Genomic DNA, 13,696 nt, shown 5'->3' on the forward strand with positions numbered 1-13,696 from the left:
AAGTAGATGTTTGTATAGTGGTACTAATTCAATTTCATTCAGAAATAGTAATTTACGTCTTAAACACAATAGTATCAACTATTAGTTCTAAACACCTGATCAAATTCATGCTTGTGCTCGGCAACTTTTTTTTTTTTTTTTTTTTTTTTTCTAAACCTGGGGGTATCCCAGGCCCGTGGAGAGGCCCGGACTAATCCCCAAAGGGAGGTGCAGCCCACGGATAGACCCTCTCTCTGGGTATTCAAATGGGCCCTAAAGCATAGACTCATATCCGTGTTGGGTGACAAGGATAATTGTGACTTAGTTTCGCGCAGCAGGTGGATCGAACCTGAAACGTGTTGGCGTCTCAGTCCCGTCTCCTTACCACTCGACCACAGTCACCCGGTCAAAACCTGAAACGTGTTGTGCTCGGCAACTTTATGTTGACAGAATTGTCTGATACATTATTTTTTGCTCAAATATGAAATAAGACGTTTGAATTAACTTTTGTAGTTTCTGAGATATTTTTGTGAATAACTCTGTACCATTTAACTTTCACGTTTTATACATTAGAAATTTGCTAGCTAATTTTTTAGTTATTTACTCAACAAACAAAATCTAGAATGTGTAATAGGAGGTTAAACAAAATCTTGAATGTATACATACCATAAAAGCTAAAACAAAACGAAAATTGAAACATAGTTTGACCGAACCAGACGATTTCAACGCACAGTCAAGGGTAGAATAGACAATTCGTCAAAATCAAGTCCTAAATCCTAATCATATAGGGGCAGATTAGTCAATTTACATGACTAATGAGAGAAGTGTATTAAACACGATTAGTAGTAAGTTACTTGAACAGCAACATGCAGCAGAGAAGCGGAGCAAAAAGCCTTACGACGACGACGACGGTCACACTCTCCTTCGGGAACTGCGATCTTACCATAAATAGCAAAACTCAATTTTCTTCGCCGGAGATTCTCCTTTGAGATCCGGGGGGGGGGGGGGGGGGGGGGGGGGTTCACTGAGAGAGAGAGAGCACGAAGGAAGCTGAGTGTGGTCGATCAAACACGCAAATTAGGGTTTCGTCTAGTACATTGCCGTTGCTCACTGTTCAGGATCCCGAATCGTTTCCTCTGTTCGTGCGTCTCATTGTTTGATTATGGATTGATTATGAAATGTCGTTTTGTTAGGGTTTTGATTTGTATTGTTTTTTGATTTTCTGTTTTTTGAATTTTCTGAGATTATTTGTATTTTTTAAATTAAGAAAAAAATAAGAAAAAATGGAGTTGAGTGGTGACTATCTTAAATTTATTCACCGGGTGGATCTTAATTTAAGCATCTATTAGTGAAGCTCTACGCTTAATGTGGTGGTCCTTGTATCTTTGTGTTCACTGTGGGCTCCTCTTTTTTTGTTTGTGTTTAATAGGAGAAACACCTGCTTCATTTGAATAATGGAGAAGAAGTCAGATGGCCTACCATTTAAGTGGGGCAAAAGGAGAGGACCTTGTGTAGAAAACGAGGATGTTCAGTACTATGAATCTTTCACCTACGGCGGTTGTGAGTACCGTCTTTATGACTGTGTCTCAGTTGGAGATGATGGTAGACTAGACTCCCCCCGTGTGTTCTTTGTTGGCAAGATCATTAAAATGTGGGAGTATACTGATCAGCGTCAAGACCCGAGGAGAGTTGAGTTGCTCTGGTTCTTCAAACCCTCTGAGCTTTCCGTGTACCTTGAAGGAGTTGGAGATGTGCTTGCTAACGAGCTCTTCTTGGCTTCTGGATCTGGTGTTGGCCTCACCAATGAAAACCTACTGGTGAGTAAGTTTTTATCTTTTGCTATATGATGGCATCCAGTTTCTTGCTGATTCATAGACTAGCTATAGTTTTGCTGTTTATCTTTATTTGCCGACTCATAGACATACTGGCGTTGGTTTAAAAGGGTATTGATATAACATTATTACACCAGGAAGCAATTTCTGGAAAATGTCGTGTTCTATGCATCTCCAAGGACGTGAGAAATCCACAACCCTCTGAGGAAGAACTCAAGTCGGCCGACTTCCTTTTTCACCGGACATATGATGTGGGAACTTCCAAAATCTTAGACAAGATAGATGATGAAATCGCTGGAGTTGATGGTACATTTTGTTTTCTTTCATATTCAGCTATGTGGTTGATAGCTAGTTTGATTCTTTTATTGCCTCATATCATTTCACTCTTATTGTTGCAGTTAAATTCATCTTCAACAGAACCAGTTCTGAGAGAAAAGCTAGTGCTCTGCAGAAAGTGGCAACCGACATACAAGGGACTGTAGATAGTTTGAAACCAAATCATCCATCAACTAGCGGTTCAGTTATGCAGAATGCACGCAATGCCAGTGATCTCTCTGGTCATAAACAATTGGCTAGGAAACAATCTACACTTGCAGAAGAAAGGTCTAACAAGGATTCTGGTCGGCTTGATGGTGAACTTGACAGTTTTAGCGCTTCGGGTTCTAGGAGAAATGATTGCCACGTCAGGAAAGACCAAGACGATGAGGTTCGAAAGCAATTGGCTAAACAAAAACCAAGGCTTGCTGATGAAAGATGCAGTAAAGATTCTCACTGTTTGGATGACATGCTTCAAAAGAAACGGAGACTAGATGGTTCTCCGCAGAAAATAAGAAGAAATGATGGTAGAAAAGATACAGAACCTATTAGAAGAGATGCGACGGTAGGAAAATCAAGGCTTGCAGAGGAAATACGCAGTAATGATTTTTACGGTTTGGATGTCATGCCTCTAAAGAAACCGAGGCTAGATGGTTCTGTTGCAGTATCAGATGGAAGGAGAAGAGAGTCGCAGAATATAAGTCATGATGTTAAAAAAGACGTACAAGGTATGAGAAAAGATGTGATGGTAGAAAAATCAAGGCTTGCAGGGGAAAGATGCAGCAAAGATTATTACATGCCTCAGAAGAAACTGGAGGTGAATGGCTCTGCTGTAGTATCAGATGGAAGGTCAAAAATGTCACAGAAATTAAGTCATGATGGAAGAAAAGATCCTAGAGACAACGTCACCAGAGGGGAAGTATATTCCAAGAAGCCTAGCTTCACTGACAAGAACCAAGATCTGCGGATACCAAGATGTTCTGAAGGAAAAGAGACCAGACATGTGAGATTTGCTGAAGGAACAGAAACCAGACATGTGAGGTTTTCTGAAGGACAAGAGACCAGACATGTAAGATCTTCTGAAGGAAAAGAGACAAGGCCTGCAACTGAGAAAGGTCTTATCAAGAAATCCAGCCCTGATTGTAAAATATCAAAACATAGTGAGGAGAAGAGTTTGACCAACGCCGATTACAGAAGACATTATCGAGTCTCCGAAGTGACTCAAAAGCCTAATGTTGTAAGTTTTATATTCCAATGTTGTTAAACTCCCTTAGATAGAAACTGTGTGGTCGTGCAGGAACTTAAAATCCAAAGATGGAAGTTCCTAACAGGTTTTGTGGTTTCCTTTTTCTTGATCGCAGGAAGGAATCAATTGGTTCCGAAAACTTGTAAGTAGTTCTTCCTTCTTGACCACACCACCAGTTTGCTTTACCTTCATTATCGTGCTCGACATGCTTTGTCTATAATGTGAATAGAGCGTGACCTGTTTATCTGCTTTCTCATCATTTTTACTCTCTGAATAACTAAAATTGCTTCTTTGAAATTTTCAACTTATTGTTCCTGTTTTGCTTCATACCTTTTGTGGCAACCCTTTGCAGCCTCCTTTAGTCTGGGTGGTTATCAGATTCTGTAAATCATATAAGGAATCACCATCTGGATTTTACATCTGCACTACTGACTTTAAAATTGTTTAAATCATAACCAGAGTTGGGAAGAAGATTTGAGGGATGCAGAAGGGAAAGGGACTCTGGTTGTTCTCAGAAACTTGGATCCTTCTTATACATCTAGTGAGGTGGAGGTATTATCCAATGGAGTTTTTTTTTCTCAACTTCTACTATCATTTATATTTTTAGCTGATGTAGCCATCGTCGCTCAAGCTGGTATACCTTTCATGTAAACCTATATCTAACAAATTTTTGAATCATGCTTCAGAATATAATCTACTCTGCTTTGAATGTGCAATGTACGGCCAGGATGATTGAGCGGACGTCAGCTACTATTCCTCATATCGGTAAGTCCATCACTATACTGGCATCACAAGGGATAAGATGCTATTCACTTGTGACCGAGATAAATTGACAATCATAGTTCTCTGCCCTTTTGATTTTCCTCACCTATATTCACCACTGGTATAAGGATGATCACAATGGTCTGCCGTTATCCAGGTGAAGCTTTGGTGATATTCGAGACAATGGATGCTGCAAAAAGGGTAATAAGAAGACTACATGAGGGATGCTTGTTGCTACCAAATGGAAGGTAAGGCTTCACATGTGATTAAAGCTTAGTTACTTTTTTTTTTTTGTTCACAAAAGCTTAGTTACTTGTATGTACATTCTTAAAAATAACTTTTTTTTGGCTTTCCCTACTGGACAGGGTACTTGTTGCTACTAGTGCTAAGGTGAATCCTCCAGCTATGCCTTCATTGCCGTTTCCTGGCCATATCAATATTCAGCGTCGAGGGAAGGTATATTTGCATACACGTACTAGTAGACAGGAACCAATCTTTAAGCAATGTTCTTATGGTTTTGTTTACATATTTGCCAGAGAAGCACTGCGGTTACATCGCATTGTTGTCAGGGTAACAACATTGAATTTGAAATGGGCATGGAATGGTGGCTGCACTTGAGCACATACAAGCAGATTTGGAGATGGATATATGAGGTGACCATCTATCACCACTGTTTCCTATGAAATGAACTCTTCCTTACTCTTCTACGGTGAAAGAAACCAAAATCTTATAATTTTTTTTTTAATCTTCTAGTTAATATAAGTTTGTTTAGAGCTACTGATAAGATCTATCACGAAAACTTAGGATACTAAATGTAGTTCCGTCAATCTTCTAATATCTTTTCTCCTGATGATATATCATTGTTTCTTTTGTCATTGTGTGATCTGTTTCATTAGCAACTCAGCAGTTTCATTGACGTCTTTAACGCAAATCTTTTTTTTTACTGTAATTGCAGCGACAAATTGAGGAGAAGAAGAAGTTGCAGTTGGGTGTCCAGCCGAAACACACTTAGTTTCAGCATCATCTTGTTGTGTTCTAGTGTAAGTAAATAAAAGCCCCTGGAGAGGCTATGTCTAACATCTAATGAGTGTGAAGAGTTTTATCTTCTTCTGTTGAAGCACCTGAGAAGGAGAACACAGAGAAGAGAACAATCACATGAAGCTGCCGTGTTCATCCAACCCCAACTAACTTTCAACAGTAAAACTCATTTCAGGAAATCAAATCTTGTTTCTTGTCATTAGTATTTTTTTGTTGTTGGTAAAGCTGGATTCTAATTGTAAACCAAACTCTTGAAGCTCCTTTGTACATATCATCAAATGCTAAAAGAAAACCAAAAGATTTGATAAAAGAAAGGAAGGAAACGAAAAGAAAGCCTCTAGGTGCGCAAAACGACGACGTAGTGCGTTGAGATATGTGACCGTTAGGTCATCCTATTTAATTTTTAAAATCTAAATATATATATATAGACAAAGAAGTGGTGTCACACCACTCACTATAACGTGAGAACGCGCGTACATAAAAGACATCTCCACTCTCGGCGCGTGGCGAACAGCACTACATCTCTCTCTCTCTCTCTGCGCATCTTTGTCCCTCGTTGTCAGTACTCTCTCTCTCTCTCTCTCTGCAATGGGGTGTGCACAATCTAGGGTTGATAACGAAGAGGCCGTAGCGAGATGCAAGGACCGCCGCAACGTCATCAAGGAAGCGGTTACGGCGAGCAAAGCGTTCGCCGCGGGCCACTTCGCCTACGCCATTGCGTTGAAGAACGCAGGCGCTGCTCTCAGCGACTACGGCCACGGCGAATCCGATCAAACCTTGGACGCTGCTTTGGAGAAGGGAAACGACCGTGCTGCGGATGGTCCTGCTACTCCTCAGCCGCCACCGCCTCCGCCTATCGAGAATCTCCCTCCTCCGCCTCCGCCTCTCCCTCAGTTCACTCCTTCTCCGATAAAGCGCGCGATTAGCTTGCCTGCGATGGCGGGGAGAGGGAGGAAGGTGAGGGGGATTGATTCGATGGCGATTGAGGAGGAGGATGAAGAGGAGGAGGAGGAGGAGGAGGGAGAAGAGAAGGTTGAGGATGGAGAGAGTTCGCCTAGGACGCCGGAGAATGTTGGGAAAGGTGGGAAGTTACCGGAGACGCCGGAGACTGTGAGTGCTTCTCCTGGGGCGTGGGATTACTTTTTCAGGGTGGAGGATGTTCCTGGGGGTAACTTAGAAGACAATCATCACTTTGAGTTCAATGAAGAGGAGGAGGAGGAGGAGGAGGAAGAAGAGCTAAGATCTGGTCACAAGGCTGTTGAGGAAGTGGAGCCAAAGACGCCGGAGAAAGTGGAAGAAGTTGAAGAAGAAGAAGATGAAGTGGTGGAAGAGGCAAAGGAGAAAGGGAAAGCTAAGATCGAGCATTCCAACACAGCTCCACCTGAGTTCCGGCGTGCAGTCGCCAAGACCACGGCGTCAAGCGTGAATCTGATGAAGATTCTTGATGGGATTGATGATCGGTTCCTCAAAGCTTCAGAGTGTGCACAGGAGGTTTCCAAGATGCTTGAAGCCACAAGGTTACATTATCACTCTAATTTCGCAGATAACCGAGGTATTGAAAGTCGGTTTCTTTAATCTTATTCCTTGTGATTGAAGCGTTTATGTGTGTTTCATTGCAATTTTTCAGAGTACTTGTTGAGTGTCTTAACAAAATTTATCACTACCAAGACACTAGTTTAGTGAGGTATAGTCACTGTTGTATGGACATGTTCTTCACCAAAACTTTTTTTAAGGTGTTTCATAGGTATTCATGAGTTAGAAAGTTTGATTGATTCTTTCTCTAATTGAAACAAGAAAAAGAGGAAAACCAAAAGTTTGAGAAAAGAAAAGAGTTTTCTTTTGTAGATCGGAACATGGTTTAGTTTCTGCAAGATTCTTCAATTATGTGTCTCTCTGCAGTAGCACTTTTTTGGTCTGTCTACTTTGACATTTGTCTGTGGTTTAACTTTTATGAGAATCCAATATGAATCTTAAATTAATAGATCTGGTGGTTTAAAGCCATTAAAAAATGTTCTAGATTTGACTAATCAACACTCTAACCGCCTTTCTTTGCTATCCCTACCATTATCTATTACCAGATCTGTCCCTATCGGAGAGTGTTGTTTCTTCTGGGGTCAATGTTTCCGCTTTCCTGCTGATGAAAAATGTTTTTCTTTTTTTCAGGATATGTTGATCATTCCGCTAGGGTAATGCGGGTTATAACTTGGAACAAATCATTAAGAGGCATTTCCAACGGTGAAGGTGGGAAAGATGATCAAGAATCAGACGAGCATGAAACTCATGCGACGGTGTTGGACAAGTTGTTAGCGTGGGAGAAGAAACTCTACGATGAAGTGAAGGTAAATTAATTTTAACGCTCATCATTTTCTACCTAAAGGATGTCTAGCTGAATGCATTTTTTGTGGTGTTTCTTTCTCTATAGCAAGGTGAGCTTATGAAGATAGAGTATCAGAAAAAGGTATCTCTACTCAACAGGCATAAAAAACGAGGTGCGAGTGCAGAAACCGTGGAGAAAACGAAAGCAGCTGTGAGTCATCTACACACAAGATATATCGTCGACATGCAGTCCATGGACTCGACTGTCTCAGAAGTTAACCGTTTAAGGGATGACCAATTGTATCCAAGACTTGTCTCCTTAGTCGAAGGGTAAGTTCTCTCCCCTTCAAATGAGTTAGCATTCTCTAAACCAATATTCTCACCTTGTAGGATGGCCAAGATGTGGACAAACATGTGCACACAACACGACACACAACTCCAGATCGTCGGAGAGCTAAAATCTCTCGAGATCTCGACTTCTCAGAAAGAAACCACGAAGCAGCATCACCAACAGACGCGGCAGTTCTGCACCGTCTTGGAAGAATGGCATGTCCAGTTCGAGAGGCTCGTGACGCACCAGAAGCAGTACATCAACTCTCTAAACACCTGGCTGAAGCTAAACCTCATCCCCATCGAAAGCAGTCTCAAGGAGAAAGTCTCCTCTCCTCCAAGGCCCCAGCGTCCACCGATCCAAGCCCTTCTCCACTCGTGGCACGACCGCCTCGAGAAGCTACCCGACGAGGTGGCCAAATCAGCGATCTCCTCCTTTGCGGCGGTCATGAAAACGATCTTGCTTCACCAGGAGGAAGAGATGAAGCTTAAGGAGAAATGCGAGGAGACGAGGAGGGAGTTCATTAGGAAGAAGCAAGGGTTTGAGGAGTGGTATCAGAAACATTTGCAGAAGAGAGGACCGACGGAGGAAGGTGTGGATGGAGAAGAGGGAAGCGGGAGAGATGATGATCATGTCACGGAGAGGAGAATCGTTGTGGAGACGCTGAAGAAAAGGCTTGAAGATGAAGAAGAAGCTTACCAGAGACATTGTGTTCAGGTGAGGGAGAAGTCTTTGAATAGTTTGAAGATCAGGTTGCCTGAGATCTTTAGAGCGTTGTCTGATTATGCTCATGCTTGTGCTGACTCTTACGAGAAGCTCAGTGTCATATCGCAGACTCAGAAAGCTACTGTATCTTCTTGAACCAGTTTTAGTCTCTCTCTGCTTTTGTATTAAAAACTCTTGTTGTTGAATAGTTTTGTAGAAGTTTTTTTTTTTTAATTACGATGACCTCGTGTTGTCTTATTGTGATAGTAAATGGTCCCAAAGTTGCCAGGCTAACGTGATGTTCGTTCTAGTAAGACCCAAAAAAAGGAAGTAAAAATATTGTCAGAAGTGGGATTTGAACCCACGCCCTCTCACGAGGACCAGAACTTGAGTCTGGCGCCTTAGACCACTCGGCCACCCTGACTGTCGTGTTGGCTTTGAAATATACTACGTAATTGTACAAAATGGATTCGAGCTGGTTTAGAGTGAACCGGCGAGTGTTGATGGCTTTCCATATTCTCCGTTTATTCTGACACTGTTATGACGAGTCACCATATCGAAGAAAATATCAATAACCGGGTCAAGAATAAAAATAAATTAAGTTTCCAAACAGACGCACACCGTGATGCGACCTTCAAGTAAACGCTCCTTCTCTACGATATATAAAGTTAGTGTCTTCCCTCCCCCCCCCCCCCCCCCCCCCCACCTTCTTAGCGGTTCTCAGATCTTTGCAGTTACGATCGTCTCTCCTCTCGAATCATCTTCTTCAACGCGTTTGACTCTTTCTTTCTGGTAAGCTCGTTTTCTCTCTCGTTCCGTCGACGGCGATCTTTGACGTGATCGCAACGACGCCGCCTGTTGGTGTTCCCTAGATCATATTTTCTCTGAAGATATTTATTTAGTTTCTGTTTGATTCCTGCGATCGATGTTCATGTTGATAGCAACAATCGCGTTCGATCGATCATGATTTAGAGGCTAGATAGTAGTATATAGTATACTCTTCTTTCGTATGCTCGTGTTATCGTTCTCCGTTTAGGTTTCCTTATTCCTCTTGATTTGCTTCGTGGAATCCATGTGTAGATTAGTGTCGATGAACAATAGAAGCTGATCAATTCTCACTCAGCGACTCTGTATCTTCTGTAACGATGATCTCTTTGTGACTTTGATTTTGATTGTGCTTCAGATTGGAATCGTTGTGATAAGCCTGTGTAATCGAGAATGTTTAATCAGTTTGCTCTGTTCTTTGTTTTAGGATCTGAGTTAGCAATGAAGCCAGGAGGATCAGGATCAGGATTGAATCCGAACGCAGCAGCTTACGTGCCACTCTACAAAAGAGATGCTGACTCTGCAAAGCCTGCTGCTGCTGCTGCTGCTGCAACCACACATCACGTGCAGCATCAGCCCTATGGTTATGGAGTCCAAGGGAAGGGAAGTTCTTCAGGCTCCCAAATGAGGAATGATGATTCGGAGTTTGACATGGAGTTCCTTTTGGCTAATTTCTCTGATTTGTCAATTGAGTCTGTCCGTGATGTTTACTTGGCCAACGATGGTGATGTTGATGCAACTATCGAAATGCTTACTCAACTCGAGGTAAACTTATTACACCAGTGTGGATTGTAAGTTTATGAAATGTAGCAAACGTTAAGAAGCGTGATAATGACTTTTTTTTGATGGTTCATACTGCAGATTTACAGTAATGAAGCTGAAGAATACCTCCCACTCCCAGACACATTGGACATTGGCGATGCACCTGAAACCATCGAGACTTCAACTTCAACTTCGTCAGCTCCTCCAAAACAAAAGAATGCAAGTAATGAAGCAAGTGCATCATCATCGTCGACATCCTCGGGTACCCCTACCAACGCTCCTGTATCATCCTCCTCCTGATTTGATGAGTCCCTCAGATGTGAAGTTTTAAAATTTCTTGATATGGTTATCTTAGGAGAGATCTCTTTCTATATTGTCCACAACGCTTTGTTTCTCTTTGGAAAGAGAGAGTACACAATGTATAGATTTTTTGAATTTTCAAGTTTGGGTGCTGAGGGTTGGGATTGTTCTTATGGTTGGACAAAAGCTATGAATCATTAGCCTCTCTTATGACTTGTGAATTGCTATGTTGCTTTGGTACATTCCTTGTTTCTGTTTTCTAATGTTCTTAATTAATTAAGTGAAGTATCCACTAATCATGTCAGTCAAGTGAAGTATATTTGTTAATGTTTATACCATGGAATCAATCCAATTCGAATCTCCAAAAGTATATGGACCCGGTTTTAGAGTCTCCAGGTGGGTAGACACATGCTCTGCTCCCATATAACTGGACAGGATAAACCCACCAGCTGTAAGCAACCATTCACTTCAATCAGCTGATAAGATTGAAAAAAAAAAAGGAGACACAGTAAAGCCCCAAACTCTAAATGGGCTTCCGTAATAAATAGGCCTTAGCGCACTGGTTACTTAGGATACCTCGCACTTGCAGTGAATCAAACGGTTGGAGTCTATAACTACATGCAATATGTTAATTAATTTATTATTATCGAAAAAACACAGAACAAAAACCGCTGTTTTTTCGATAAAAGCAAAAATTCCTGTCTAAAATTATTTATTTTTTGAAAATAAATTCTGGTAATTTGCGGAGAAAATGCCATTATTTATGGCAGAAAGGCAAAACAATCAAGACACCCCAAGGATCATCATAACCTTTTTCTTCTTCTCGATCCAAACTCTGTTTGCTCTCTAGATTGTTAAACTTTCTTCACTCTAGGAATGTCATGGATACTGGAATCATGACATTATTCGAGGAGAAAGAAGAAGGTAATCATTAAAGTTTCTAAGTATTGTGCATATAAAAGTAGCAACCTTTTTTCTTTCGGATCTCATTACATATCCATCTCTTGTTGTGTTCTGTCAGATCCGTCTTCTTGTCGGAGAATTTTAGGGCAGATGTGGATTTGAGCAGTGAATTTCGAAATTTGGGGGAAAGAATGTTCAAACAATTATTGAGTAAACTTCCTCGGAAGTCTTCAAAACCCGACTCAGGAGGAGACCTCTCTCGTTCTAGCTCCGCTCCGGTTCCCTCCAACTCAGGGAAACGTACGTCCTCCTCCGCCGTCTTCCCATCAACAATAGAGCCGCTGCTACCGTTCAAAGACGTACCAAACTCCGAGAAGCTAAACCTCTTCGTGAGCAAAATCAGCCTCTGCTGCGTTACATTCGATTTCTCCGACCAAAGCAAAAACTCCATCGAGAAAGACGTGAAAAGACAGGCTTTACTCGAGCTTCTGGACTTTGTAGGCTACGGTTCCGTTAGATTCACCGAGCCAGCTGTTCTCGCAGTGTGTAGAATGTGCGCTGTGAATCTCTTTAGAGTTTTCCCTCCGAGTTACCGGGAGAACGATGGTGATGATAACGAGCCGGTGTTCGACCCTGCGTGGCCTCATTTGCAGATGGTTTACGATCTGTTGCTTAAGTTCATTACCTCTCCGTGTCTTGATGCTAAAATGTCAAAGAAGTATCTAAACCATGGGTTTATACTGAGGTTACTCGACTTGTTTGATTCGGAGGATCCTAGAGAACGAGAGTGTTTGAAGACGGTTCTGCATCGTCTCTACGGGAAGTTCATGGTTCACAGACCTTTTATCCGCAAGTCAATGAGTAATATATTCTACAGGTTTGTGTTTGAGACGGAGAAGCACGGCGGAATCGCCGAGCTTCTGGAGGTTTTCGGAAGCATAGTGAGCGGATTCGCGCTGCCTTTGAAAGAAGAGCACAAGATGTTTTTGTGGAGAGTGTTGATTCCACTTCACAAAGCTAAGTCCCTTGGGAGCTACTTCCAGCAGTTAACTTACTGCGTCGCTCAGTTTGTGGATAAGGAGCCGAAGCTGGGGAGTGTTGTGGTGAAGGGCTTGTTGAAGTTCTGGCCTGTCACGAATAGTCAAAAGGAAGTGATGTTTATTGGAGAGGTCGAGGAGGTTGTTGAGGGGATGAGTGTGGTGGAGTTTCGGAAAGTGATGGTTCCGTTGTTCTTGAGGGTTGCTTGTTGTGTCAACAGTTGCCACTTTCAGGTATGTTTTTGATGATCTATAATATTTTAAGGTTTTGGGAAGTTTTTGACCTTAATGGGCTTTTCTTGGGCTTTAGGTTTCTGAAAGAGCTTTGTTCTTGTGGAACAACGATCAGATTGTGAATTTGGTTGCACATAACCGGGAAGCTATACTACCGATCATGTTCGCTGCTTTGGAGAAGAATGCTGAGAACCACTGGAACCAATCCGTGCTGAACCTAACCCTAAACGTGAGGAAAATGTTGTGTGAAATGGACGAGGATTTGTTCATGTCTTGCCACGCACGCTTTCAGGAGGAGGAAGCAAAGCAATGTTCTGTAATTGAGAAGAGGAAAGAAAAATGGGCAAGGCTAGAGAGTGCAGCTAGTATGAAGCCGGTAACTGGAAAGACAGCTGTTCTGGTATAACTCCCTTAGCAACTACCATTGCCTGCTAGAAGCAGCAACATCAGAAGAAGATGATGATGATGGAATAGCTGTTGCTTAAGCTATGGTTTGAGAACTTTTCATCTTTTGTAATATTATATAGTTTTGATGTTGTTAACCATGCTGCAGATTTCAAGTGAAACTCTTTGTATTCAAGTAAGTTTGTCTAGAAATCTTTTTCTTTCAAGTTTCAACATGTCTATGAATATGTATTTTTTTTTTTTTTTTAAAGATATATGAATAGAATGTCTATGAATATAATTGATTCCACCTTTGTACTTAGCAATGTGTTACATTTCAAGTGCTTATGAGGTTACATAGAGAATCAGTTCTGTAGCTAAAGAAACGAATGCACAGCTATTGACTCTTCCTCGCAAAGTTTCATAGACTAATGTCATGCAGGAAAAAAGGTTTTCTCTCCATATGTGATGGTCTTTTCTTTTGGAACCTCTAGAAGAGTGTTTTATTACATTCCAGGTCTCGTCTATCACTTGAGCATGGACGGATTTGCAATCAGAGGTGCACGTGCCCCCGGAAATAGTTGAAAGTTGAAACACATCTTTAACTGTGAATACGATGTTAAACTTATGAACTCCTTTTTTGCCCTAGTACTGTTTTGCGACATGGCATGATTAACCTGCATCTGTTTTGTAATTTTGGACAATTTGTAACAATTAATTAATTTAT

At 41.5% G+C, this 13,696-nt stretch overlaps 4 protein-coding genes and 1 non-coding gene across 7 annotated transcripts; 4 read left to right on the top strand and 1 right to left on the bottom strand.

The window, feature by feature from the left end:
• Window positions 1-997: 997 nt before the first annotated feature.
• On the top strand, window positions 998-5,432 carry LOC106442592 (protein ANTI-SILENCING 1). 3 transcript variants are annotated; one of them, XM_022709794.2, is made up of 11 exons: window positions 998-1,121; window positions 1,409-1,796; window positions 1,949-2,117; window positions 2,210-3,363; window positions 3,488-3,514; window positions 3,832-3,924; window positions 4,059-4,137; window positions 4,292-4,382; window positions 4,500-4,590; window positions 4,671-4,787; window positions 5,090-5,432. In XM_022709794.2, exons 2-11 carry the CDS (start codon window positions 1,434-1,436, stop codon window positions 5,144-5,146), a joined length of 2,241 nt encoding a protein of 746 aa, XP_022565515.2. In that variant the 5' UTR covers window positions 998-1,121; window positions 1,409-1,433; the 3' UTR covers window positions 5,147-5,432. The 3 variants fall into 3 exon arrangements, with proteins under 3 accessions (XP_022565515.2, XP_022565514.2, XP_048625695.1); XM_022709793.2 differs by having other exon boundaries at window positions 1,000-1,117; XM_048769738.1 differs by having other exon boundaries at window positions 1,032-1,796; window positions 3,832-3,918.
• Window positions 5,433-5,601: 169 nt separating this feature from the next.
• On the top strand, window positions 5,602-8,761 carry LOC106440375 (protein ALTERED PHOSPHATE STARVATION RESPONSE 1). The gene is made up of 4 exons (XM_013882022.3): window positions 5,602-6,724; window positions 7,336-7,511; window positions 7,595-7,818; window positions 7,879-8,761. Exons 1-4 carry the CDS (start codon window positions 5,761-5,763, stop codon window positions 8,678-8,680), a joined length of 2,166 nt encoding a protein of 721 aa, XP_013737476.2. The 5' UTR covers window positions 5,602-5,760; the 3' UTR covers window positions 8,681-8,761.
• Window positions 8,762-8,864: 103 nt separating this feature from the next.
• Window positions 8,865-8,948, bottom strand: TRNAL-CAA. Its single transcript has one exon. It is a non-coding gene; the product is annotated as a tRNA-Leu (tRNA).
• Window positions 8,949-9,206: 258 nt separating this feature from the next.
• LOC106440378 (polyadenylate-binding protein-interacting protein 6) lies at window positions 9,207-10,707 on the top strand. The gene is made up of 3 exons (XM_013882024.3): window positions 9,207-9,316; window positions 9,777-10,114; window positions 10,211-10,707. The coding sequence occupies exons 2-3, from the start codon at window positions 9,791-9,793 to the stop codon at window positions 10,409-10,411; spliced, it is 525 nt and encodes a 174-aa protein (XP_013737478.2). The 5' UTR covers window positions 9,207-9,316; window positions 9,777-9,790; the 3' UTR covers window positions 10,412-10,707.
• Window positions 10,708-11,074: 367 nt separating this feature from the next.
• On the top strand, window positions 11,075-13,196 carry LOC106362625 (serine/threonine protein phosphatase 2A 57 kDa regulatory subunit B' kappa isoform). Its single transcript, XM_048769739.1, has 3 exons — window positions 11,075-11,335; window positions 11,433-12,585; window positions 12,662-13,196. Exons 2-3 carry the CDS (start codon window positions 11,506-11,508, stop codon window positions 12,989-12,991), a joined length of 1,410 nt encoding a protein of 469 aa, XP_048625696.1. The 5' UTR covers window positions 11,075-11,335; window positions 11,433-11,505; the 3' UTR covers window positions 12,992-13,196.
• Window positions 13,197-13,696: the final 500 nt, after the last annotated feature.

This window comes from Brassica napus, chromosome C9 (assembly GCF_020379485.1).
Source record: "Brassica napus cultivar Da-Ae chromosome C9, Da-Ae, whole genome shotgun sequence".
Classification (NCBI taxonomy): domain Eukaryota; kingdom Viridiplantae; phylum Streptophyta; class Magnoliopsida; order Brassicales; family Brassicaceae; genus Brassica; species Brassica napus.

Bases quoted from the DNA above. Each gene is read 5' to 3' on its own strand.
- LOC106442592 (XM_022709794.2), top strand. From the start codon at position 1,434: ATGGAGAAGAAGTCAGATGGCCTACCATTTAAGTGGGGCAAAAGGAGA. The intron at 2,118-2,209 runs GTACATTTTGTT...TTATTGTTGCAG, and splicing joins TGAAATCGCTGGAGTTGATG to TTAAATTCATCTTCAACAGA. The intron at 3,364-3,487 runs GTAAGTTTTATA...TCTTGATCGCAG, and splicing joins TGACTCAAAAGCCTAATGTT to GAAGGAATCAATTGGTTCCG.
- LOC106440375 (XM_013882022.3), top strand. From the start codon at position 5,761: ATGGGGTGTGCACAATCTAGGGTTGATAACGAAGAGGCCGTAGCGAGA. The intron at 6,725-7,335 runs GTATTGAAAGTC...TCTTTTTTTCAG, and splicing joins TAATTTCGCAGATAACCGAG to GATATGTTGATCATTCCGCT. The intron at 7,512-7,594 runs GTAAATTAATTT...CTTTCTCTATAG, and splicing joins AACTCTACGATGAAGTGAAG to CAAGGTGAGCTTATGAAGAT.
- LOC106440378 (XM_013882024.3), top strand. From the start codon at position 9,791: ATGAAGCCAGGAGGATCAGGATCAGGATTGAATCCGAACGCAGCAGCT. The intron at 10,115-10,210 runs GTAAACTTATTA...TTCATACTGCAG, and splicing joins AAATGCTTACTCAACTCGAG to ATTTACAGTAATGAAGCTGA.
- LOC106362625 (XM_048769739.1), top strand. From the start codon at position 11,506: ATGTTCAAACAATTATTGAGTAAACTTCCTCGGAAGTCTTCAAAACCC. The intron at 12,586-12,661 runs GTATGTTTTTGA...CTTGGGCTTTAG, and splicing joins TCAACAGTTGCCACTTTCAG to GTTTCTGAAAGAGCTTTGTT.